The following is a 27,894-nucleotide window of genomic DNA, read 5'->3' as shown; positions in this document are numbered from 1 at the left end:
CTTGTGGTCCGATTTATTGTGAGCAAAAGTTTTGTGAACTTTTGTTTTAAGCCCTGCGATTGCTCCCAAGCGATGTGTTTGCAAAGTAAATTTGTTTATAAGGTGTGTTTTAATCAGTCTATATGTGTTTAAAGTGTGTGTGAGGGGTATTTTAAGACTTCAACTTAGTGCTGGGCGGTATACCGGTTCATACAGAAAACTGTTTTAATTATTATGATATGAATTTTTCTGATACCGCAATACCGGTTTAAATAGTCTACACAACGTTCGGAAAGTGGCGCAGCTGGAAACTGTTTAAGGGGGGACCTTTTTCACTGCTGCACCGCTAAAAATGTACCGCGAAAGATCAGAAACGAAAGATGTATATGACGCGGGAGTATGGCACCATACTTCACACAGCACCAGTACAGCACAGGAGCGTCCGCGCACACACTCGCACAGCCCCTCCCCTCCTCTCAGCCGCTGAACACATGTGCGCTGGTTAACACACATATACCGAGTTGGCCGAACATGGCGCATGCTGTTTTAGTAAAAAAATTATCCTTAAAGTTTATTATGTAAACTCTCACAATGTTGTGAGTTGTAACAGGAGCAGATTTAAAATGCTTTATGTTATACTTAACAATTCTTTCACACTGTGGTTCTCTTCACCCAGCCCATGTCATCACCCACTTTCTTATGATCTCCATGAATTGAATAGCTAGTTTGTCTAGTTTGTCAAAACACTCACTGAAAAGAAGCTTCCAGAAGATTGCAAAGCTTGTGTACTGCTTTTTCGTTTAAGGGGTGATTACCTAGGGTGGGGCCTCCCGGCTACACCTCAGGCTCTGTCAGTCATGCTTCCCTGCAGTGACTAGGTCACGTTTGTTGACTGATGTTCTCTTGGTGTTGTCCTGGCCTCACCGCAGAGAAAGGTCATGTGGGGAGATGAGCTTTCGTCTGTGAAATGTAACAGAATGGTGCAGCGAGAGCACAGAGAGTATGCTGAGAGGTGTGTATGTGTCATTCATAGTAACATTTGACTCGCATCTTGTCCCGGGTATGCGTAGCCTTACTGCTGTTGATGGTTTAAGCTGTTTCCTATGGGACTGACAAAAATTTTAATTGTATTGTTAAATACACATGTGTGTGTGTGTGTGTGTGTGTGTGTGTGTGTGTGTGTGTGTGTGTGTGTGTGTGTGTGTGTGTGTGTGTGTGTGTGTGTGTGTGTGTGTCAGTCACATCAGGGCAGGTCTGCAGGCATATGGTGGCCCTGTGAGCGGCAGCCTCACCCTCACAGTATATTGGGGATATTTGGTCTAGTTTGAGTGACGTCTGTTTTGCTGTAAGAAGTAGTTCTTGCTACTGCTCCATTATTTGATAGTTCTTGCCCTGTCTGACTCCCATTCCTGTTCTCTCTTTCAGCCGTGTGGTCTTGCCGTGCTCCGTAGAAGAGGTGAGTACATCAGCCCAATTGGGGGACGCTCCCGTTCATTGGCATCCTCTCTCCATCTTTTGTCAGTACTTTTTATCTGTGTTTTTTTTTGGGGGGGTGGGGGTGTGGTGACACAGATCCCTAACCTGAAAGCTCCTGGCTGATATCCTAGCAGGGGATTGGCTGCTGTACCTTTTTGTCAGGTAATGGATAAACACTCATTCCATTTTTATTCAACTAATTCAAATGTTTATGCTTCACCATTTTTAATTTTGATTAAATTTGTCATGCAAATTACACATACCCTCTAGAGCTCAGAAATGTTTTTTTTTTATATCTGCTTTTCTATACCCTGGGTAGAAAAATGTATTTTAGTGAGCTTATGAGCTGTACAGCTTTTACTATTACAAATACATGGCTCAACTATAGCTCATCGGAAAGTCCAAGAATACTTTCTAAACTTACATAAGTGTTTCTTTTCTCAAGGTCATAGTTCATCTCAACTGCATTTTTTACTATATTTGTTTATGTAAAAACAGTAAAGGGCTTAGAGTGGCAAGTCATTTTTTAAAATGAAATATGTACTTGTATATAAAACATTAAGTTGGTTCTCTTCATGAGATAAGCATCCCAAACATGTGCAAGATATTTTTTTTTTTAAATGTGTGTTTTGGGACTTTTCAGAAAATTTCTCCTGCCTTGTAAGATAAAGTCCAGGCATACTGCTGGGCAGGTTTGCAGGCAAGATTAACTTTGACCTTGGAAAAAGAAACTGAGCCTTATTTGAATGTTGTATGCTTTCTGATATTTCCTATATCCTATATAACTATAGCTGAGCCATATCTGTAATAGTAAAAGGTTACAGCTCATGTGAAAACACTCTGAATAATCTCTGTGTTTTGCTACTCGGGGTGTAGAAAAGGCACTATATCTCAAAGGGATTTTATTTTAATAAAACAAGATTTCTGCTTTCTGGAATGTATGTGTAATTCACATGCCAGAATTTATCGAAATCAAAAACACCATTTGTTGAATTAAAATGGAATGACCCTAAATGTGTAAACGGCTCTGGATGAAGTTTTCAGCTAAGCTGTTTGAAATATGTTTAGCATGGCTGTTACTTATCTTTTGTAAGGCTGTTTTCTCCTTGTATTCACTAGAAAGGTCCCTTATTAATGGAGGCAGGGGTGTCTTATATGCAAATACATGGCAAATATATTTGCATTTCTTGCAAATTCTCGATGATGCTGCAAACTGCAGAGATGTTGGTGTAGCACATTTCATATGATGGTTTTTGCCAGTAGTGTGATCGTTAGCTGGATATGCTAAGGGGGAGTTTTGTTGCACATGTGAGTGGGGGGGAGTACTCTGCAAAGAATGCATTTAGTCAGTTGTTACATTTTGTTTGCCCCTGGTTTTTGTGAAATGGTTCAAGTTAAGGACTGAGATTAGGGACAAAAGAAGAGGGAGCCCTGGAATCTGGAACAACTTTGACCACGCGCCGGTTTATTAACCCTTACATCACCTACTACTGGCCAGCGAACTTGGCTTTTGCGAAGACTGGGGCTCTGTGCTCTTGTTTTGGAGCCAGAACTCTGCTAGATGTTTTACCTCACACTAGATGGTGGTTTTGTTACACCTGAGCAAGTACCCCGATTGGCTGAGATTTCGACATGAAGGGCGGCTCCCGGCCCATGTGAGGTGCTGCTTAGTCGTGTTTATTCTGCTTCCTCTCCCTTCCCACTGTCCAGCCAGTGTTTTTGCCTCCATAAAAGGGCACAAACTGTGGCTGAAGGACCTGCAGGCCTGGCTGCTGTCGGATCAAGGATGCCTCAAAGAACGTTCTAGAAAGAGCTCAGTGAAAGTGGGTTTAGCCCTGGCCCTGTGACTGTGGCAGCACTGGGCCCCAGTGGCTCAGGTTAGGCTCCCTCATGTTTTTTTCCTTGAAATGAAAGTGAAACTATGACTACAGTGAATATTCATTGCTTAAGCTGTACAGTGCAAAGTTTTCGGGATGCTTGCTTAATTCAGTAAAAAAAAAAACAAATGTTGTGAATTTATTGGTTTCATAACAAAAGTCCGTTCACGAGCAATATTGACTGACTCATTCAGTTCCGTTCTTGCTATTTTGCTATTAACTGCAGTTGTGGTCACTGGCTCCCAAAGGGATACTAAACAAAAATGTTGGGTATTTTATGTTACTGCAAAGGTGTTACTAATTAAATAGCTCCTGATGATGCTTGTCAAGGAATATTTTTAGCTTGGAACAGCTGCTTTGTAACTATAATTTCGGTTTCAATTTATTACTGCTTAAATGTTTTACTTAAAACTTCTGGTTACTTGTAATGTGATATGTTTTTGTAAATGAATGTTGTAATGATTTCTGTTATAAACGTTAATAAAGTTGCAGTTTTTTAACTTGAATTAAGCAAGCATCCATTTCTGTGAGCAGTGTTTGTCAAAATGGGTTTTTGAATAAAAGAGTAGCCTGTTGGACAGTTCCGCAAATGGAAGAATTTTGGGTCTTACCTTATCTTAGCTGTCTGTTAATACAGAGTAGCATTGCCAGTAGTTGGCAGCGTGTGGAATCAAACTGAGAAGAGTATGGCAGAGGGGGAGAGCAGGAAAATAGCTAAAACAGTGGTCTGGCATATGTCTTACACTAGTGCAGGTCTGTGAAATATGCAAAAATGAACTGCCATGACTCAGGCACATGATGCATTCGAAATGGAGCTATCCTGGTGTATCAGATGGTAAGGATGAACATATCGCTCCGTAAAAACCAAAATAATGAATGCCATGTTCTTCAGCACACATGCCTTTATTAAAAACATTTGAAAATTACTGAAAAAACAGGTGCATGTAGCCTTTCAGTATTTGAAACAAACAATACTGTGCTTAAAATACAAATGATCGACGTTTTGTGGAACAGCCTTTGTCGTATTCATCAAGATAAGTAATAAATAAATAAGGCAAGCATATTGATTCCAATAAGAATACTGACAAAGTGATCGCATCAGCAATCACATTGAGCTTGAAAACAAGTGTAGGTGAGTTATTTTGATAACCGTGTCAGGAGAGTTGCCAAGCCAAACAAGATGTTTTTAATAACAAACCACAAAATCATTTATGGCAATGCAAAAACTTTACTGAAAATGTATTTTTTTTATTCATATAAGTAACAACTTATAAATCAATTTTGTGGTTTTGTTAATGTTTTAAGAGTATCAGGATTTAGACCGGGCCATGGTTATGAATGTAGTGCAAGTGATTCAAGATTAATAAGCATTTTATTTTGGGTATGTGCTTTGTTTTCTCTTTTCAAAAAGAAGAACTTGGAGCACCTGAAAGGGAGACTAGAGCACTTGTAGGTATATATACTGCTCTCCTCAGATCTAAACGTACTGCATTCCTAGTACCTACGGTATTGTAGACAAAGGGCTGCCATCATGCTGTCAGACTTTTGGCATCGACTTGGTACTGAAATATTGGTTCTTGTGTCATTTCTAACAGAGTTTTCCCTGGGCTCGTGTTCTAACAGAGTTTTCCCTAACTCGTGTTAGCTAATAAGCGGGAAAACAAATGTTGTCAATGGTTATATTTAGCACAATAAGAGAAGCTCATTTTCAATGTGCTATTGTTTTGCCTTGAAAAGTATCCTTTTTTCAGCTGTACTTTCTGAAATCACCATCAGGCATTTTCATGTTTATACCTTTAGACTTTTTTTTTTTTTTGCTGAAGGCAGTTCAGAGTATTGGTTGAATGGTTTTACTGATGCTAACTTTTGTAATGAAATCATTCCTCCTTTACAGGGAAGTAATGAGTTATTTCATCAAAGTGTCAGAATGTTCTCTAGTATAATCGGATTCTGACTATGGCAGATAGGGTTACAGTGGATAAAAATAGCTTCTGAATCCAGATGTGGTCATATTTTAATTTGTGTATGTAGAATAGTGAAAGAATGCTTGAGGAAAGCTGTGGGATGCAGCAAACATGGAGCACAGGGCACGATATGCACCCCCCCCCCCCCCCACCCCCCCCTTTGAGCAGGGAGCTGTGCTGTGCTGTGTTAGGGAGTCTGTATGAGGGGCAGACCTGCATGCAGTAATGCAGAATGGCTGAACCTAGATGACTTCCAAACATCTTTATCGCTTATATTGCATGGGGTTCCAGGAGCAGAAGGAAGGGAAAACCATTGTCAGTTTACCGGTCCATCACTTTGCAATTTAGCCTAACAATTTAGCCGAATGACAGTCCAGATCCAAATCAAATTAACTTTGCTCCAGCTATACACCCAAGACAGAAGCTTGTCATTTCACAAAAACTAATTGAGAGTGAAATGTTCTTAATTTTGAGTCCGATCTTTGTAGGCACTGAGTGCCTTGGGCAGCAGGGGAATGCTGGCAGTCCTGTGGACCACTGAAGCTGGCTCAGTCTGCTTGCTGCAGCTGCATTCTCGTTGCGATGCTCTTGGTTACTCTTGGAGCAGTGTTTCTCAAGGTGTCAGATACCCCAAGAAAAAACACATTTTCACTTCCTTCCAGCTCTTAAAATACCTGTGCCAGGTATTCTGTGTTCTTGCTTGCTTAATTGTTTTTTGGTTCAGGTGTGCTGGAAGTATCTGTAGGTTGGACTGAGATGTCCCGCAATAGAGCCCCCATGTGTGTGTAATTGACTCAGAAGTTCCAGTCCATTTTCTGCAGTCCATGTTGGAGTTCTGCAGAACATATGTGAGCGAATGGTGGGTGGGGGGTGGTCAGCAGTCAGCAGGTACCCCTTAAATTCTCCTTTGTCACATACTGATAGATCAGCCTGCTGTACTGGTGGCCCTTGGTTTTTGTTCTTGTCCATCGCAAATCTGAGAGCCAGCTTGTCCCTGCTGGAACCGATGGTTGTGGTGGAGACAATGAGGCCTCTCTGTGCACACAGCCACTGTGGCTCATGTGCACAGCGTTTGGTTTACTCATCAGGTCAGACCTGATTACAGACCTGTACCACTTCACCTGAAAGCTGTACTCGCACCCCTACTCAAGATGTCACACAGGGACCATGAGTGACCAGCACTGTGACAGCAATGTGTGTGGGGTTTAACCCGTCATCTGTCCCACCTTCCCCAGGAGGTTCACATTGAGATCCACCAATGAGCTCTTATAAGGCTAAGCCCACTGAAGATTCTGTAGATCACATTTGATCTCCTTCCCAAATTACGCCTCTTCATCTTGTAACTAACATACTTTTTAGTGGTTTTTCTGACAACTTACAGAAATGCAGTGTTCTTTACTACACCAGAAAGAACCAGTAATTACCTGAGGAAAGAATGTAAGCCATCAGATTTGTGTTTCCTTCCAGTACCAAGTGGGACAGCTCTTCTCCGTGGCAGAGGCCAGCAAGAACGAGACGGGTGGCGGCGAGGGTATCGAGGTGCTGAAGAACGAGCCGTACGAGAAGGAGGGCGAGAAGGGCCAGTACACACACAAGATCTACCACCTGAAGAGGTGCGGTCGCCTGTGTTCCCCTGCCTGCTTTGGTACACTACCTTTCATGCTCAAGGCGGCCGCAGACTGAATTTAGCAATACGGTGTCGCATGAGCAGTGATGACCGTGGTGGATCACCGTTTCAGCGCATTGCTTGTGTAGGGCTCCCAAAGGGAACGATTTTTGTTTGTTCTGATTCCACCTACGATTGGCTGACATAAGGAAATGCCAAGAGGTTGGTCAGCAGGACTAATGCTGCATTCTATTTGAACACGCAACTCGGAAGTTTCAACTAGAATGTCCCCTGAAGTCAAAATTTCTGTGCCCTTTATCTACAGAACTTAAACAGTATCAAAATACAACTTTATTAGCAGTTACATCTTATATATGGCTCATTAAATAGGTCGTACACACAATACTGTCCAACCCTCCTGTCCTACAGTGTTCTCATGTGCGTCGCAGGATTGTTTTACGCATGCGACAGATTTTTCCCGTTAACCTGTCCGATTTTATTTTGTCCGGATGTCGTTTGAATTGTGTGGCCACCTGCACTGTAATGCAGATTCTCAGGAGATTATTGAATGAAACAAGCTTTTTTGTGTAGAATACTGGTTGTGAAAACTGGCGGTGTACAGTTCCTTCAGTCTGCTGATGTACTTAGTAGTTAGAGAGAAGGATGATTTGGTTCATTAGACTGGTGGTTCCAACCTCAGTCACTGTATCTCTACTGATCCTCCATCTGGTACTGATTGGCTAATCTGCACTTTATCTAATCAGGGACTGTTGTTATTAGGGCTGTGTTAGAAATGTCCACTCGACCACTGTATAGCCCAGCACATAATGAAACGGCCATTTTTTGTGCTCTTCGAATTCTCAACTGTAAATTTCATTTGCTATATAATGCTCTATAAAATCGGAGTGTCAATTACAGTGTGTACTGATCAAAAAATGTCCATGTCCATGTTCTGCCATTTATTTGTGACAGAGAAACAACTATCCATCGCATAATTGTGTAGCAGCGCAACATCTGCCCAGTGTCCGAAATGCATCAACTGCTGTCTGCCCTTATCCCCTAGTAAGTGTTCTTTGTAGTGAACACTATAGAGTGAGTTAGTGAGGAAGTGGACATTTTGAACACAGCCTAGGTGGCATTAAATCAATATCACAGTGTTCATTTGTTCAGGCTTCTCATTGCATGTTCATTCTTTAGATACTTCATCTTGTTGCTGGTCAGTCTTTCTCTAGTACCTTAAACATTTCCAAGCATTATGACCTTTTCGAATGTAATAGATCTTCTCAAAATGCCCATAATAAGACTCTTCAGCCTGGTCATTTGTGCTTCAAATGAAGGTCAATTCCATCAACAGTTGACATGTTTGTTTTCCTTATGCCTTCTTCTCTTAGGTCTTCACCAGTGCCGATGTTCAAAGGCATTAGCACTCTTTCTGGCCTGCTCCCTTCGTTGTCCAGCTTTCCCATTCAAAAAGGCTCCCAGAAAATAGTGTATTCTAAACCATTCTTTGTTCTTAGCAGTATGTCAAAAGCAGTAATGAACTCCCTTCAAGTTTATCATTGCAGCACTGCCAAGTTCCATTCTGCAATGTGTTTTGACTGCTGGTTCTTTTGTTGTTGATGGTTGTTGAAAGGAAGTAGAAGCTGTCTATATTCATATGTTTTGGAAGGCCTGGTTGATGGCATAGGTGAAAGACAAAGGTAATACAGGAAATGGCTGTGGGCTGCTGGTGCTCTCTGAGCTGGGGTAGCGATTTAACTGTTCAATGGACTGGACCTGCATGCACTGCAACCTCCCAAAGCCAGTGTACGAGCCAGCATCCTACACTGCTATTCCAGCCAGCTGATCCTTGTGCATTACTGTAATGCCTGTTTGGTAGTCCAGCTGAGTTTCTTCATTTTCGTCAGTTGTGATGTGGACCGAAGGAATTGTTCCCTTTTTTCATACTTTTTTATAATTTTCCAATCTTAATTTGTTGTCAGGAATAATTGTTATGATTGACAGTTTTTAACTGTCTGCATTTTCCCCTGTAATGCCTTAAGCATCCATCCATCCTCTATACCCGCTAGTCCTATACAGTCACAGGGGTCTCAAACTACAGCAGAAACAGTTTTCATTATTTAAAATGCTCATTCATTGCTTTAAAAAATTTAGCCCAGTTATTGGTTGATTAAAAATATAACAATTAAATAACCTATTTTGTCATCTGTACTCTTGCATGCTTTGTGACTGTTACATGGCTGGGTCTGTTTGAAGTGTGGATTTCGTTCTCTGGAGAAGTTGTAAAAGGGTTTTAAAGAGTGTGTTTGGTTTTTGAGAGTGCTTTGTTCCTGGGGTTGGTCCACAATCAGATGGTTTCTGTAGGCAGGCATGTTGTGCATGTTGTGACTGTGTCTGACACTCTCTGGCCTGAAGCCTGGGCCTCGCACCCCTGTGGTAGCCGCTGAATGTCAAGCCTTGTGACTAACTTGGTCCTTAGCAGTTCTTATGGTCGTTAGCAGTTTTTTCCATCACTAAACAAAAGCAAAGTTGGGAGCAGTAGCTTGTCTTTGGTTTGAGTGGTGTGTGTAGCCATTAAGCGGCACTTCTTCTTTTACATCCTGATTCTGGTGAACATGCGAGACCTTCCTGAAGTTTGAGCCGAGTACTGCTATAGTAGACTGCTTGGAAAGTAAAATCCTGCTGTCTGCCCACGCCTTCCCTTGCGTCATCCTCTTCCTGTCTGCTGTGAGGTACCTTTTACACGGAAGATGTTTATCTGCATTTGTGATCTGCGTTCACACGTGGCCAGGAGATGGTGCTGTGGCCTTACATAAGGGGATTTTTTCTGCATAAACACATTTTGTTAATTTTTGTTTTAAAAAAGTATGGAAATTACTTATCATAGCATGAAATTACTGTCCAAGCTAATTTATTTTAAAAACTTAAGTTACTTAAAAATTTATCGTCAGTTGCTGAAAAGTGGAATAGCCCCGGCGCCCTGAACTTTGTGAGTTCTTTTTTGTCTGTCTTTATGAGAGATTCGGGCCACTGGGTTCATCCTTCTTCCTGTGTTGTACAGTAACCGATTGGATTGTGTCAGCTGCTGGCTTGTGCTCAGCTGTCATTCATCAATCATTGGTGCTGTTCTGTTGCAGGTTAGGCTGGTCACGATCTATGGGTTTACTTTATATTATCGAATTGTGCGATTTAGAATAGAATAAACCTTTGTTATCCCACGAATGAGAAATTTAAGTGTTGCATGTGATTTAAATGTGGTGCTTTGACCACATCAGCTCACAAGTGTTGGTACTTGTTAAGTGTCCTAATTAGGGGTGAAGAACAAAAGCCACACACATAGACCTGGAGCAGCGGTAAATGTGGCTGCTTTAGATTCTCTGCTTATTTATCCTGCTCAGGTGATTAGGAGGCAGCTCAGGCAGCTAAAGGCTTCATTAAAACCTGCTGCTATTCGTTTTGCTGGAGGCTAACTGGCAGTCAGACTGGGATTTGGAAATTACCTAGAAAATGAAAGAATACAAAACAGAAAAGGACATTCATGTCAGAGCATAGCTGTGTGTGTGGAAGTTGTGCCTCACCACGCATGTGTGACTTTCAGAACTTTAATCCGCAGGTAACGTTAATCCAGGTAATTTTTTCAAATTGGGGAAGTGATTAATTAGGCTGGGTGTTCAGGAGAGGTGGCAGATTGAGTGTGGAAACCTCAGTCCTGATGCGGCTCGGTTCTCCAGCGCCTGTGAGAGCACAAGGCGGCCCTGGGTGGGTGGGGGGTGGGTAGGGGTGGCGCTTGCTGGCTTTGCATGCTCTCTCATGGCTTCTTGTCTCTGCTGTCTGGCCCACAGTAAAGTGCCCACCTTTGTGAAGATGATTGCTCCAGAGGGGGCCCTGGTGTTCCACGAGAAGGCCTGGAATGCCTACCCCTACTGCCGAACCAGTGAGCTCCCCCTCCCCTCCCCACCCCACCCTACCCCACTTTGCAGTCCGGGGGCATGTACAGTATGCCGTGGTCGAGTCACTGCCGTATTCCTTAAACCTGGGGTAGTTATGTTTTCTTTTTGTTTTTAGGATAATATAACCTTTTTAACCATTTATAGGCTGGGAATCTTATGGACTAAATGGGAATGTTCCTCTGCATCTACTGCTCCACCAGGAACGTCTTTTTTCTGGCGTTTTCTGTGAGGACTCTGACTCTGGCATCTGATTCTCTGTTTTACTTTCTCTCTCCCCCCCCCCGCGCCCCTGCCGCCTTCACTACAGTTGTTACGGTAAGTAGTCGGGGGGTCTTTGTCAACTCTGCTATTTTGCGTGGTTTTGGTATCCCTTCCCTTTTTTGAGTGCATGAGGATAACATGCACGCATACACACACACACACACACACACACAATCTGTGAGCTGAGTCTGTCTCCAGATGCCCCAAGCTGGACTTCTGAGGCAGTGGGCCCAGGTTCCCAGCACAGTGAAAAATGAGTGCAAAGTCTAATGCTGTGGTCAGGAAATTTAATTGTAAAACCGTCTCAGAGATGAAACCATTTATAATTTATTTTAAATTTGTAGTTACAGTTATCATGACTTAAGCTTTATGCTTGTAATAACTTGTATATGACACTCAAATAAATGATTATATGCACAATGTAAAATTATGCATTGGGTCTGTGCCTTGTTCCTCTAATGCTGACAATAAAAAAAAATTGGCAGACTTTAGTTTTTAAATTAAACTAAAGGCCTGTGGTGATTTAAGTGTCAGGCCTCTCTATGAAATCATTGTGGGTAACAGTGTGGTCATTGTGTTAAGTAGAAAAAAATGTATGTAATAGCAGGCAGGTTACATATATAAGCGATGGCTTCTGTGCTTAATGCCCTGAATGTCCTGTTCCCGTTTTTGTGGGGTTTCACCTCTCCTTCCCTTCAGAATGAATATATGAAAGACGACTTCTTCATCAAAATTGAAACATGGCATAAACCGGATTTGGGGACACTAGATAATGTGCGTATCTCAACCCGGCATTGTCCCCTTATTTCACTCCTTAGTCTTGGTCTTCCTCCTTTCATTTAATTACTATGTATTTACTGTTATTTTTTGCTCCCTTGTTTTCATTTCTGCTTTCATTTCCTTTGCCTTTTCTGTTTGCGTAACTGGAATCAAAGTACCGGAAATCCTTTTATAAAGAAGCTAATCTGACTTGTAATTGTTACTTTTATATAATGTAATGAATAGTGATTTAGCTTATAGCTGTATTATGAAAGCTGATTTCTTTTTGCACGTTAGTATCTGTTAGTATAATATGAGTGTTGTGTATTATCCTCAACCAGATTATTTTAAAACGGATGGGAGGAGTTTTATAAAACTTAAAAGAACATATAAGGACCAATAATTATTAAACGTGAAAAATCAAGAACTTGATATATGCCTGAGGAAATGTTTAATAAGGTTTATAGCATATAAGTGCTGTATATATTTAGTGTTCTTTAGTGTCAAATTCATGTCCTTTTTCCCTCGTTCTCATCAGTCGCTCTGCTTTTGATTCATAGGTGCATATGCTGGACCCATCCACGTGGAAGACGGTGGACGTGGTGCCTATTGATATCGCAGATGGAAATCAAGTGGCTGCTGGTGTGAGTAATTATTCCCCTCTGTAGCCTATCACTTTTCTTACTGGTTGAGGTTTTGGCGCCATCGTGTGGCCAGTCACTTGCATAAGTAACTGTAATTTCAGTTTCCAGTGTGTGTGGTGATTTTTCTGTTTTGCTTGTAATTTTGATATAAATTTGCAGAAATTATATGAATTCTTGAAATTACTTGTAGGCCAGTCAGTGGAATCACATACCAGTTAAGTTTGTGAGGTATCTTTTAGATGTTGTACTTGGTTGTGGTTAACAAACTTGTTTTTAGTAAATTAGTGAAACTGTGATTTTTAATGGCATTAATATGATTGGACCAGACTGGACATTGTTGATGGGGGGGGTGGAGTCAAATGATGGGCACGTTGTGATCGACACCTTCATCGGCATGAGACTGAAATGTGATTCAGCTTTTATCCAGTCAAAACCCAGGGACTGCCTGTACTTAAGAACGTCTGACTTGCGGACAAATCGTACAATTCGTGGGGCGGCATGGTGGTGCAGTGGTTAGCACTGTTGCCTCACACCTCTGGGACCCAGGTTCGAGTCTCCACCTGAGTCACATGTGTGCGGAGTTTGCATGTTCTCCCCATGGCGTCGTGGGGTTTCCTCCGGTTTCTCCAGTTTCCCCCCACAGTCCAAAAACATGCTGAAGCTAATTGGACTTGCTAAATTGCCCGTAAGAATGCATGTGTACGTGAATGGTGTGTGAATGTGCCCTGTGATGGGCTGGGCCCCCATCCTTGGTTGTTCCCTGCCTCGTGCCCATTGCTTCCGGGATAGGCTCCGGACCCCCCCGCAACCCAGTAGGATAAGCAGTTTGGAAAATGGATGGATGGATGGATGGATGGACAATAGTTCGTTATAACAAACGCACGCACTATTTTGTGATGCTTACAAAATCATTGCGATGTTTCAGCGGTTCTTTGGCTCAGGGTACAGGATGGTACAGGACTGTTTGTAGTTTCTTTTATTATTGCAGTATTACTAATAATATTATGTACTGTGTTATTTTTCCGACTTGCCTGCAAATTCGACTTAGACAGATTTAGGGAGCGGATCTCGCCCATAACCTGGGGACTGCCTGTATTAAGGTTTTTAATGAATTGGAAGGGCTCAGTTCTCCCAGTGGTTTCCATCATTGTGGGCCCAGCTGTCTTGCCCTGTTTTCCATCCGCACGTGAGCTACTGCTCGCCTTCATTTGGGTTGTCGCCTATTTCTGACAAACTTAGACACTGTCATACTGACAACTGGTTTGTTCACAAGCAAAAACACGTGTTGCCAGATCCACTTTTTATAAGGGACTGTTCTTTGTTACGTACCATGTTTGCTTAATTATAATATATACATTGTATAATGTACATCCATCATATGTACAACACAAAATCCAGGTACCCAATATCTGGAAACACTGGTACTATGTCACATCACACCGGAGCCAATGATAGACCGTTGGGAAGACGATGTATATTTCGAGCAGATGGACATACAGGCAAAATCTATTCAGAAAGGCAGGTGGTATTTATAGTAGTCGGGTGAACGGTGGGGGGGGGTCGAATCGGTTCCTGTCGAGGTGGCACCATCCAGGCCTTCGCTTTCTCAGACTTGCAGAAACTTGTTCCTGGTGGCCTGTTGACACAGCCGGTGTCGGGGGGCTCAGCACTTCAGCTCTAAATAGGCTTCTCCGCCATAAAGGGGAGACGAATATATAGAGTTACTTTAAAGGCATGAATATCTCGTGTTGTGGCTGAGATGAAAATCACAAGCTGAACATGAAATTGCTGTTTGAATGGATACTGAACTGCAGCTACCATCACGGTTATGGAAACAGATCTGTGAGTTCAGGTTCCCGGGGCACCCTTATGTTGTACCCTTGATTTAACCCAAATGGCTCCGTTGTATCAGCCCATTTGTGTGTGTGGGTGGGAATAGTACATCCGTCTATATGTAAGTAAAAGTAAATGTTGGTTGACCTCAGTACTAACTGAGTGTGTGTTTGATGCTTGGGGTCAGGGTTATTCTGACCAATAATCATAGACATTCAGTCTTGGCCAGAAATACCCCCTGCATTTATAAGAACATAAGAAATTTACAAACGAGAGGAGGCCATTTGGCCAATCATGCTCGTTTGGGGAGAACTTAACTAATAGCTCAGAAAATGCAGCACTTCTCCCAGAAAATTGTTGCAGTTACAAGTGCTTTGGTAATCACAAGTCTATTTCTTTTGTTGGCACTGTAAGAACACAAAAAAGCTTGAGACATTCCACGCACAACGTCAAAAATGGCCTGCACAAAATTATTAGCACTTTGTAATTGTAAATTGTAAATAATAATTGTATTTCAAGCATGTGAAGCTCCTTTAATTTGTAATTCAACTTGCCTGTAGCAATTAACATGTGCTGTCAATATGGAAATTCCCACTTGCATCCAGCTAAAATGGAGAACTGTTGACTCAGTCTTGTTTTCGAGTGTCTGTGTGCACCACACTGAGCATGGAGGAAAGAAAGAAGAGCAAAGAATTGTCTGAGGATGAGAACCAAAATTATAGAAAAGATCTTAATGTTCCTGTGTGCACTTTGTGAAACATTGTAAAGAAATTTACAGTCCATGGCACTGTAGCTAATCTCCCTGGACGTGGACGAAAGACAAAGATTGATGAAATATTACAACGAAAAATTGTTCGAATGGTGGATAAAGAACCTTGATCAACTTCCAAACAAATTCAAGCTGACCTGCAGGCACAGGGTACAGCAGTGTCAGCTCATACTCTCTGTCACCATCTGAATGAAAAGGGACACTATGGCAGGAGACCCACTAGGACCCCACTGCTGAGACAGAAATATAAAAAGCCAGATTGAAGTTTGCTGAAACTTACCTGTGGAAGCCACAATCCTTCTGGGAGAATGTCCGCTGGACAGATGGGACAAATAGAGCTTTTTGGTAACGCACATCATTCTACTGTTTACCGAAAACAAATAGAAGCCTTCAAAGAATAGAACACAGTCCCTACAGTCAAACATGGAGGAGGTTCACTGATGTTTTGAGGATGCTTTGCTGCTTCAGACACTGGTAGTCTGGACTGTTAGTCTGCATGGTATTATGAAATTTGAAAAGCACCAAAGCATTCTGGGGCGCAATGTAGGGCCCAGTGTGAAAAAGCTGGGTCTCAGCCGGAGGTCATAGGCCTTACAGCAGGACAAAGACCCAAAGCAAATTTCAAAAAGCACTCAAATGGTTTAAGACCCTGGAGAGTTCTGAAGTGGCCAGCAATGAGTTCAGATCTAAACCCCATAGAGCACCTGTGAAGAGATCTAAAATCAGCAGTTGGGAGAAGGAACCCTTCAAATCTGAGAGTCCTGTAGCATCTACCAAAGGAAGAGTGGTCCAAAATTCCAGTAGAAAGATATAAAAGACTCATTGATCACAGAAAGTGAGTTAAAATCAGCTATTTCTTCCAAAGGGTGTGTTACCAAGTATTAAGTTGAGGGTGCCAATAATTTTGTCCAGGTCATTTTTTGACATTTTGTGTGGAATGTCTGATTTGTTTCCTGTGCTTTTGTTGTTTTCTTCCAGTGCCAACAAAAGAGAGAACCATGAAAATACCAGAGCATTTGTAATTGCAACAATTTTCTGGGAGAAGTGGTGCATAAATGCAGGCGTGCCAATATTTTTAGCCATGCCTGTAGATGTGTTCTCATAAAAAATGACCTGTAGCTCACTCTGAGTGGACTGTCCTTCCCGCTCCTCTTCATGCTGATCCGTCTGTCTACTTTACCGTACAGTTTTTAGCTGGGCAGGTGAGACGAGGGCTGGTCCCCTTGTCAGCGGGTCCTGTCTGTGTCTTTGTGGTGTGGGACAATGGAGAGGTTTCCTCTTCTCGCCCGTGCCTGCCAGCGGTCTGGGTTGCACCTTGTCTATGTGCATTCATTTTTACAGACGCCATGAGCTTTCCTAGAAGGAGCAGTGCATGGGGACGGGCGGGCCGCTCGCAGCCAGGCTGCCTGTGGTCACGGTGGGCCTACATCTCTCTCTATTTATATGCAGCAAATGTGCAGCAGGGTCACACAGAAGCTGCTGCCAGGTATGTCTCCGCGGGAAGGATAAATAAAGCAAAAGAGGACAAATGATTCAGAATTAATGAGCAGCGTCTTTAATGGTTTGCCCTCCCCGATGCAGGTGGGTGTGTTTGTCACGTGGCCCCTGACGAGCTCAGATTGGCTCTGCCCATGTGGTCCGTGCTGCCCTGCCAGACAGCACTTCCTGCTGGGATGGAGGGCTTGCTCGGGGGAGTTGGGGGGGGGGGGGGGCGGCTATGTCTACTATGGGTGTTGGTGAATCTCTAAATGATCATTTCTGGGCTGCCCCACCCCTGCTCCTGGTCCGTATGTGATGTTTGAATTATTAACGTTGCTGTATGTTAACGAAAGTGCCATTGGTATCTTACTCCAGCCCTCTACATGTCTGTCCATCTCTGTTTTCGTTTCCATGTGCTTGTTGTAAGATATGTCGCCACGTCCCCCTGCAGAAGCTGAGGCACTCACTGCGTGTGGGGGCCGGGTGATTATGCGGGATGAGTTTGTCACTGGTCTCGGCTGCTCGGCCTGTACCCCTGGGGTGAGCCCGCAGTGTGGCGGATGAGCTCACTGGCACCACCAGTGGGAGGAGTGGGGAATTATGGTGCAGTGGCAGCATTCACTTCTGGCCCTTAAATCGGCCAGACGCTGATCTTGCTCTCACCGTGTCTTTGATCCGCAAGGCTTATTAGCACGCAGCAGGCTGCGTGCCGCCAAGGCCGCTACCAAAGGCCTGATTAATGCGCCACTTCCTCCCCCCTCCCCACCAAGGTGCGGCCCGGAGGACCAGCGCCTTTCGCCCGAGGCGCCTCATGATTTATTTAAAATGGGTGGGCCCACGGGCTGTGCTTCATTTAAAGGAGGTCATTTGTCTGTGTTGTTTTTTATTTATTTACCTGCCCCTCCCATGTGTTTATTTGGCTTTTTGCCCCCCCCCCCCATGCTTATTAAAAATGAATAATGTGCTGAACACCAGGCTCAGGCCATTAACTGCATGCGTGTGTGAGGGTGGGGTACTTTGCTGGTTACCTGTCACACACTGTTTCCACCAAGCCAGAGCCTGATTGGGGGTGGGGGGGTGAGGCCCCTCGCTGTACTAGGCCTGAAGTCGTGGAGGTACCAGACAGCCGCTGCCTGGACTGTAATCGAGACTGAGGGACTGGGGACTGTGGCCACCTTTCAGGCACCGGTCATCAGCATGTGTCCACACTAACAGCCTGGCCCACTGAAATGTGTCTTTCTGTCTGTCAGCTCTTCAGAATTGCACAGATGAGTGCACTGTAAGGGTGCCTCCTGTATTTAAGGTCCAACAGCAGCACTTCTCCTGGGATTTCATTTGCGGCCCTTTCCCAGGTCTTGTTAGCTGGCACTGTAGCACTGAACTGTACCAAAATTCACTGGTCTGATACACTGCCAAGGCTGGGACAGCTAATAACTGCTCGAGTGTCTTCATCATTAAACTGAGCCCCCTTTTATAAAGCAAACAGAGCCTTAAGTGCTGGGTCTGTTACAGTGTAACAAACAGGCATGTTTGGCACCGGAATCTTTCTGAGCATTTCTAATAATGACATCAATAATGTATCAGTCTTTCCCTGTTTTCCATATCGTGTAGCATGTACCTGTCTTTTCTGTCGAACCGCTCGTGCTGCGGTGGTGAGGTGAACGATGTCGAAAGGGCTTCCTTGCCTGGTTAATGGAGTCACCGACAGACCCGTCTAGCGCACTTAACGGTTAGACTCCTGTGTGTCACGGAGGCCTTGGCTGGCTCCCGTGCCGTCGGTCCTCCGTGTATAATAAGCTGCTTTGTGTTATTACCCACCCCTCATGTAATCAGTGTGCTACACATATTACATTTACCATGTCCCCCACCACTGGCCACCCTAAAACGCAGGCTGATGTTTAAGGGGTTCTGTTCCCAGCTCCTGCGCACCGTGGCTAATGGCAGTGTGGTTGACGGCCAGGCTTCGTGCAGGACGGGAAGCGCTGAGTTTTCCTCTGATCGCCTGAGGGTGGTGGCGAGCAGATTGACACATTCCCCCTCCAACTGCCAGTTATACACACTAATATAAGGAATATAAATATGTGTGGCATTCCTGGTGCAGGCGCATGGCCAGTCCAACAGCGACTGCTGCACGGACCAGGTCTTCAGAGCCTCTCTTTGTGCCTAGATAAGCGGGTCCAGGCTGGTCCTGCTCTCATGGCTACTGGGAATCCCTGGGGATTCTAGCTGTTGGACCCTTGAGTGATTGACTTTATTGCTTCCTTTAAAAATGCATATTGGATAACACCAAGTCATTGAGTTGTGATGTTATGAGGCCTGGTCGTCCCATGCTTTGGGGGGGAGGGGTCGACTTTGCCCCTGTGGGAAGCAGTGGCTGTACACTGAGAGCGTATCACGCTTGTTCTTATACATGCTGAATCTCAAGACGGGCCACGTCAGGAGGGGTACTTTTACACACTGACGTTGCTTCACTTGACCTCTGAAAACCTGCTAACCGATGGGAAGGGGATTGTCTGGGCCCATTTTGCTTTTTTGCTTCTTTTAATCAAACCCATGTGCATTGGGAAGTTAAGTTGCCTGATTTTAGGGGAAATGCCAGTGCCATCGATTTGGCATCTAAATGTATCGGTGCCACATGTTCTCAGAGAGTGAATAATATAGTGCAGCTGCTTTTTTCCTTTAATGTTTATTTCTTCAGCCTAAATGTCATCATATTAGTATGTTAATTGCATTAGCTAATAAAGCTAAATGGCTTTTAACATTTGAAATCACTCTCTCCTCTCCCAGGACTACAAAGCAGAGGAGGATCCAGCCCTGTTTCACTCTGTGAAGACTGGCCGGGGTCCACTGGGCCCCAACTGGAAGGTACTGCTGCCTGCATCTTCCCCGTGGCCTCTTCTCTAGCTGTCCCACCTGGCCTGTGCTACACCAGCTTCCCACCTAAGATGCCCCGTGCTTCCTGGGATAGGCTACAGTCTCCCCACCTTTAGGGCAGTCTTGCCTTGGAGACCCCCAGACGGTCCATTATTTTGGTCCCTCCCAGCTCCCTGCCAGACAGGCCACATTTTTGCGAAACCGTGGACTGTCTTGGGGATCCTAAGGACTGGGTTGGGAGACACTGCTTTAGGGGATAAGTGGTCATGGAGGATGGCTGCATGAGTGATACTTTGTAAGCTATGTGTGCCATTTTGGATGGGACTTAAGTAAAAAACCAGTCATCTTAGTTAAAGAACTCGCGCCACAGTAGAGCTGGCCAATTAATCGAAAATTAATCAAAACCGATATTCAAAGCCCTTTTAATTCTGTTAATGTTTCCAAAAAAATCTGTTAATGCTTTTCTCTGTATGTGTTCATGTCCTGTCCCCTTAAAAACATACTACAGCTTGTTTTGTCATGTGACTTCGCCCCATCCAGTCTGTGACATGGAAGCAACATAGAGGAGAACTTAAACACAGCCGAATGAGCAACTCCAGCAGCTTGTGCCTAAGAAAAATGCCATGTGCGTAGTTTGGACACATTTTGGCTTTAGTGAAGACGACACCAAACAAAAAGAGGTCAAATGTAAACACTCTGGCAAAAACAATTTTAGCGATCAAAGGTAATACCACCAGTCTGTTTTAACATTTAGACCACAGTCATGTTACCAGACATGAGCAGTGCATGGCTCAAAAAGATACTGTTAAGCACCCAGCAACAAGTGCCTGTGCAATGCAGCTGTCAATAACACACTATGCTACACAATATGAAAAGGATTTACCTGCATTTGTTACGAGAGATTCGTTATTTTCTACTTTTCGCATAGCAAAGCAATATTTCAAATTTATTTTGTTTGCAAGAAATGCAAGCTATCCTACTTTTTTAAGGAACTTGTGTTTTGCATTAAAATTACAACGTAACCTTTTTAATTATTATTATTTCATAATCAGTTTCACATTATTCATTTTCATATGTGCTTGTTCGAAATATTCACTTAACCATAAATAGTTCATCTGTGTGTTTCCTTCAATTATTTTAAAATCAGAAAGACTAAACATGCAATTTCATTATAAAAATTATCCCAGCTTTAATAGTTGAGCATATTACAAGTACAAACCTTGTAAGTGAACTATGAGGGCGAAAAACAAACAAAATAATCATTCATTAATCGTAATCGAGGTAATGTGTTCAGTTGATCGTGTTGTTGATTTGAGGTCATATCGGCCAGCCCTACGCTTCAGCCGGATTGGAGTCAACTCCAACTCGCCCCCCCCCCCCCCCCCCCCCCACTCAGATGAGAAACTTGCAGCTCAGATCAGAAGGTGCTTTGGGTTTAAACAGTCTGTTTAATTTTATTGATTTCATGATTTTCTTTCAAAAAGCTGACTTCTGGGGTTGTGGTTTTATGATTGTCTTTGCTTTGGTTACTTTTTGACTGCACAATACTAACTCTTGTGGTTTCATATTTAACGTGTTAAATTAGTAACCTTGAGTGATGAATCAAGATCATTGTAGGTCAAGAATTTATTCCAGACCGCATGTATTGTAATACTTTGGGAGCTCATATATTGTAAGATGCATGTGTTTTGGTCACTATCAGTCTTTTTTTTTTGAACTGATGAACTCTGTGAGGTTTGTCTGTTGCCATTTTCGTGCCACTGGTGATGTTTCACTCAACTCCAGGGACTTTTATCAAATGGGATTGAGATGTATCTGGGGCTTGTGTTGTGGAAGTTGCCATTAGATGGACACACTGGACTTCAGGAACCTGGTCCCAGTGTATAAGTCCATTCCAGGGCTGTCTCGACCTGGAGCTTCTGTAGCTCATGGCCACTTTCATGTGTCACACCACCCAACAGGAACTGGGACCTTTATGCTAAATTACCATGGGGGACACAAAAAGGTCTTAGGTTAGACTTCATGCATAATTTCAGACAAAATTCCGCTGCCACTTCAAAACAGTGGAGGAAGAATAAGTCATTTTGTTAATTATTTGTTGGATATTGGAGAGATCAATCGCGATCAAAACGGGACACAGCCTTGTATTTATATTTTGCTTACATGATTCTTATTAAATCTGGCCAGCAAACTGATCTATTTCCACAGGCTAAAACAACATGCATTGTTATCTTGCTAATAAGCATTGGCAAGTTTCACTGATGGCCCCACTGGGCAAAAGTATATTGGTTAGCAATCAAATTTTCTGATGCAGAAATATGGAGATTCAAGCAAAAACTGTATTGATACATTAAATGTATTTGGGTTACAAAAATAATTCCATCTGCTCAATTTCTGCTCTGCTACATCTCTTTCTGCACTTCTGCATAACTTGCAAGCAAGGTATTGCTGTAAGCACCTCCCCAGTAGTTTGTGTTGGGATGAAACGTACAGAGTCTGGAGTAGGTACTAAAAAAGGGCTCAGGAATGGCCTCCAAGGAAGTACAGTCGGACCGAGTTCCTGGGGTGTGACTGTGACAAATGTTCTTGGTTCTGGAAAAGGTTCTGGTTCCAGAAGAAAGTTTCAGTAGTGTGAAAGTGCATATTGAATCTGGGAGACAGTACCTAGTTAGACGTTGAATTTAGATATTTGGTATTTTCCTGTTTCTCCTGTAACAGCCCAGTGAGTAATTACAATGTGCCGTTCAATCAAAGGAACAGGACTTGTCTTCAAAGACCTTGTGTCTGGATGCTTTAAAATATGGTGGCAGGTCTGCTGCTGAAACTCAGTCGATATGAAATTGTTCTGTGGTGACATCATGAATCTAATGGGCGGTGCAGCTCGAGCAGCCAATCAGATGACAGGTATTTTGGTAATGACCCCTTACCCCTGTCTCTCTTCTGCTGCCCTCGGGGCCGCCTCTTGTGTGTCTCGGATTTCTGGCCCCCCTTTGTGCATGAGAAAAAAATAATACATTTTTCCCTCCCAATAGGCGTGCCTTAAAACACAGGGAGGGTGGAGGGGCCAGCAGAGGGGCTCTGATCAGTTACCTGTTTTCCCTAGTTAATGGCTGTAATTTGTGAATGTGTAACACCCCTGAGTCGGGTCGGTCTGTCTGCCTGCCTGCCTGCCTATCTTGTTCTGTCCTTGTTGTCTGTCCCCATATCTGTGGGTCTATCTCCCATCTCTCCCCTCGTCCCTGAGTTTTCCCCATGTCATCATGTCTGACACATCTGTTTGTGCCCACATCTGTTTGTGCCCATGTCGGTGTGTCTGTCCCTGCAGGTCTGTCCCCACATCTGTGTGCCTGTGCCCATTTGTCTGTACCTCTGTGTCTATCCCCGCTTGTCTGTTCCCGTATCTGTCCCTGTGTCTGCCCCTACGTCTGTTTGTCCCTGCGTATCTGTATCCGTCCCCACATCTGTCTGTGTATGTCCTCATGTTTGCCTTTACCAAGCTCCCTTCTCCACTGTCCCTGGCAGAAAGAGCTGCTCAGCAACACTGACTGCCCTCGTATGTGTGCCTACAAGCTGGTCACCGTCAAGTTCAAGTGGTGGGGTTTGCAAAACAAAGTGGAGAACTTCATTCACAGGGTGAGTGAGTAGACAGTGCGGCTGCCCAGAGTATCCCAAAGTCAACACACGGGCTCCCCAGGCTGCTGCTGCCCTGTGTCGTAGCAATTAGCACCTCATTTACTTTTGTACCTGTGTGTGGTTTTGTGTTTACTACTTAGTGGGGATTTTGTGTTGTATAGTGTATGTGGTAGAACCAGTTATTTTAGTGTGTGGGGTCATTTTTCAGTTACCCACAATAAAAACCTCAATTTTACAAAAAAGAATGCAATCAAAAATAGTCGAAAGTCCTTTGTTTAGTTATGTCTAGTTAATGTTAAGGCTAGGTCAGGGTTGTCAGTTGGGATTACAGCTATGCCCTTAGAAATAAATGGAGAGTGCTCACATAGGAATATATTACCAGTGTGTGAGTGACTTAGTGAGTCATTTTCCACTAAAAATTCATGTCCCTATAAAATCCTTTTTCTTTAATGAACCCTCTTGCTGCCCTTTGTCTCTGCAGCAGGAGAAGAGGATCTTCACCAACTTTCATCGGCAGCTTTTCTGCTGGATCGACCGATGGGTGGAGCTCACTATGGAGGACATCAGGAGGATGGAGGATGAGACCCAGCGGGAGCTGGAAGAGGTGGGTGGGGCTCCCATTATCTTCACACAGGCGTCCGTTGTCATCACTTTGTGTCCCTGCACTGAGATGACCCTGAGTCACCCCAGTAAAACATCTTGCTACACAGGCTTTAGCTCAAGGACATGTTGGTTTTCTCTAATGTGTGGTATGAATTCCCAGAGTGGAATGTGAAGTGATACGATTGTTTCACCTGTACTGTTGCCCTCAGCCAATTGTAGAGGTTCAGTCCCCGTGCCAAGCAGCACAGGTAACTAGGCACCTCTGTGGTGTCCCAGCGATGACAGCGATGGGTTCCTGTCACCTGACTGGGACTGGCACGCCCTCATACCTGTGGCTCTTTGCCTGAGCTGCTCTGAGTGCACGCTTAAGAACCCGCCCACCATAGTTCACCATGCCCGTCTTCTATTTCAGCAGAAAGGGTTGAACCCAGGCTGACCCCCGGCTGACCCCGCACTTTCCCCTCTGGCTTTGAAAGGCAATACTTCTGCGATGAGCCTCAACTATGAATCATAAAAAACATAGATGTGCACTCACACACACAAAATCTAGTGTGTCCCAAACCCAGAGGTTTTTCTTGTGGGAATTTTGCCTGGAACTTGGCAAACAAGGTGAAATCTGGGTCCCAGCCCCCCACTCTACTGCCTTTGCAGTGATGATGTTACAGGTTGTCTAAGCTGGGTTCCCGGGTTTTTCCTGCGTGCCTGCCCCACAGTCCCCAGCTGTGTCTGAGCCGCTGAACCTTCTCGCTTTGCATCTAGATGCGTAAGAGCGGCTCAGTGAGGGGCACAAAGGCCAGCGAGGAGTAGCCTGCCCCTGGCCCTGCGCAGGTCTGCGTAAGTGACGCTCTGGCCCCAGACGCCTGTCGTCTTCCTTCCACTGCACCTCAGCCGGCCGCTCGTCTTCTCACTGTCCTTCTACCTGCTCCCGGTCCCGGTCCCCATCCCAGTGCCTCATTGTTGGTCACTTACTACAGTTTTTACTTAATCTGTTAAAATCTGACTTGGTAGCACTGCTTCTTAACTTCCTACATTTTATTCCTGCTATTTATATTTCACCCCCTATGTAAAACGTTACATTAAAACAACAAATGCATGTGCTGGAATGCAGATGAGCTCAGCATTATACAGCCATACAGTGTTTTGACTGCATGTTTAATCGCACACTGGGGGTGCTGGGAATTAAGAGCGCTTATGGTGTTGGCACAGGGTGTCATGGAGTACACTGGTCGTGTCCTCGATTGGTGGGGAGTAACTTAAATGTTTGCCTCCCTCCTAGCCATCATCAGTGTCCTGTCTGTCTGCTTGGGGGGTTTGTGTGGATTAGGTCCTAGGTCCCGGGGATGTGGGATGGGGAGTGTCACACTGTCAGCCTGCTGCCAGAGCTGATGTACTGAGCAAAGGTTCACTGTCCCATTTCACTGCACAGCGATACCAGTCAGAGAGATGAATGGGCAAGGTGGCCACCTGGGGAAGCTGGCTAATTACATTAATGTAGCACCTTTATTATTTTTTAATACGTATATTTTATTATGTCGAAATGACTGTTTTCAGTTCCAGAACAATGAGTGAATTAGGCCAACATTAAATTTAAACTGTGGAATTAAGCGTGTCATGTTTGAAAATGCAGCTTTTCTTCCTAAAGCTGGTCATTTTCATCATTTATAGGGTTTTTTATTTGGACTGAGAGCAGAATCATTGTTGTTTTTCCAAACGTCTCATTTCCCAAAACGGGCGCCTCTTCCTCCTGCTGTTGCCTGACTAGTCCTCTCCCCCCTTGGTTTCCCTCCTTCAGCTCCGGAAACAAGGCCAAGTGCGAGGGACCAGCGCGGCCAACGATGACTGAGACACGGCTTGGCTGCCACGAAGACCACCACCACCATGACAAACGGGCCCGCTGTGCCTCCCTCCCCCCACTGCCCGTCACTGATCCTGGGGGGCTGTTACAGTTGATCAGTAGTACTGCTTCTCACCTCAATCCAAGCACGTCCTATTTACAGAAAATTTTTAAAAGCAATGAAACATTTTTGGCCAGCAATGATGTACATTGAAAGAGAACTCTGAAAACAACCGGGATGTTTTTTTTTTGTCTAAGAATGTCTGCCCCCGCTCAAAAAAAAAAACTCACCATAAACTATGGTCTCAAAATGGCAGAGACTAGGCCAAGCTGTCTGTATGTCTTTGCCATTTTTTTCTTTTGCTGACTTGGTAGGTTCTCTTGGTTGATGGGGGTCTGTCCTCCCGGGTTCTTGGTCCGTTCCCCATCAGGTGGCACTATCTTGCTCATCCGGACCTGCTGGGGATGCTCATATGTGTTCTGCATTGTTGGTTTGATATCCTGGTTTGGCTCCCTCACCCTAACTGTGTTTGTAATGCCAGCAAACCTTGGCCTGATGGGTAATTTCATGTAGCTCCACGCACTCCATGCTTTGCTAAGAATACCTCTGGTGTACACCCACACACGCACGCACAAAGACACTCCCTCACCTGCCCTTTCTGTCAGACTCACACACGTTTCACTGGCCTAAATTCAGTGGTGTCCCTCCTGGCGAAGAGGGGAGTTTTATGACTTTATGGCTCTGCTGGTCATGAAGGGCTTCGTTTCAAAGATGTTTCTCACTCTGACTTTCTCCTTGGCTCCCTTCACGACGAAGGTTGTCCAGTGTTCCTTCAGTAGGGTTGTGGAGATGATCCACCACTGTGCCAGACTCAGACCTAGGTGCCTCTTTGGTCAGTTGTGCTGAAATTTTAAATGCGCAGTGGCCACATCTCGGCTCATAGGACCGTTTGGTTATTCTTGATGTCACACCAAGTCCCAGGAACCAAAGCTTGGGAGTTGGGTTGGTGGAAATGGGCCGTTCTGAGGCAGCTCTATCAGACTGGGGCCAAGTTCCTGAACTCTTGACTGTCCTTCACCGTGGTCCTTAACCCCAGGTATTCCCTTCGTATAAGGCACTCCCCAGCCACAAGCCACTCCCCTTGATAAAGCCACTTCCTCCTCCACAAGGTGTTCTAAATGCAGTGCCTCTCTTCTGTCGTCTGGCCAACAAGGGATGGAATTCATATTTCTTGAATTGTTGTGGAATGCAGGTCTTCCTCTATTTCTGCTCTTTGGTCTGGATGTGTTTTCTTCTGATGTATCTGTCTGACGTGATGTACCTCTTGTGTGGAACTCCTGTATGGTCTCTGAATTTTTCTTAATCGCCGTCACATTTTGATGTTGCTTTATCATGAGTGGCTTGTAATTCGCTCACAGCAGCCTTTTTTTGTGGGACTTGCCCCTTAATTGCTTGCATAGCCAATCACCTGTCCCCAGAGTCCATCCAGGCAAAGTGTCTGGCCTCTGACTCTCTGATTCTGTGGTTAACGTCCATGCAGTGGTGTCCCACGAGCCGCCTTCTTGCACTGATCTACTTCAACTTTTGATGGAATAGCAGCAATCCAGATGCTTCATCCAGAAGTGATGCTTTTTATTACTGTAAGCAAACACACAGACTCAAACCTTTCAGTTTAGGGGCCTCGAACTAAACAGGGTCGTCTTCGCTTAAAAATGCTTTGGGACACTGCTTGTGGTAACCAGAAAGAATGTTAAGTCTTAATTTATCTGTGAGCCCTTTAACTATCAACGACATCTTGCAAGCCTTTAGTGATCTTATAACACTTTATTCTCCACCTGGGTTATTTTTTGTCTGCAAACCTGTCATACTGACCATTCAGGACAGCTGAGCAGTATAAGGTTCATCATTCTGCTCCTTTTTGTTCCCTCCTCTGTTCTTTTTGTCCCTGTTTTGTTCTTGTGCTGACTGTAGTACTTTTGGCCGACTGAGGAAGAGCCACAGAAACTGGTTACAGAATCTCTTGGGGGGTGGAATGCTGATGCATTCAAACATTTATTGGCTCCTTGCAACCATTTCACCTCGGGGAGGGGGAAGGTGGAAGGTGACAGGACAACATGCATCTGCTGAGACAACCATACAGAAGCCACTGTAATCATGATTTGATTACCTGCGAGATGAAATCTCATTAAAATAAGGATGCTTTTAAAGGCCTTATTCTTGTGTGTCTTTGAAATCTGGGGAAATGGTTATGAATGTGTGATGCTTTCGTCTTTTGTAGATTGTGGGCTGCAAAAGCAGGTCTGAACAACAGAAGTCAAAAGCAAATATCAAATAAATTTCAGCACAAAGTCA

General features: G+C 44.2%; 1 protein-coding gene across 1 annotated transcript; it reads left to right on the top strand.

The window, feature by feature from the left end:
- Window positions 1-896: 896 nt before the first annotated feature.
- On the top strand, window positions 897-27,894 carry LOC125721580 (phosphatidylinositol transfer protein beta isoform-like). Its single transcript, XM_048997540.1, has 12 exons — window positions 897-991; window positions 1,405-1,435; window positions 6,764-6,909; window positions 10,745-10,836; window positions 11,160-11,167; window positions 11,813-11,887; window positions 12,433-12,516; window positions 19,385-19,462; window positions 22,994-23,104; window positions 23,586-23,708; window positions 24,467-24,541; window positions 25,500-27,894. Exons 1-11 carry the CDS (start codon window positions 918-920, stop codon window positions 24,512-24,514), a joined length of 870 nt encoding a protein of 289 aa, XP_048853497.1. The 5' UTR covers window positions 897-917; the 3' UTR covers window positions 24,515-24,541; window positions 25,500-27,894.

Source organism: Brienomyrus brachyistius, chromosome 2 (assembly GCF_023856365.1).
Source record: "Brienomyrus brachyistius isolate T26 chromosome 2, BBRACH_0.4, whole genome shotgun sequence".
NCBI lineage: Eukaryota > Metazoa > Chordata > Actinopteri > Osteoglossiformes > Mormyridae > Brienomyrus > Brienomyrus brachyistius.
This window is presented reverse-complemented; position numbering and strand designations above follow the sequence as displayed.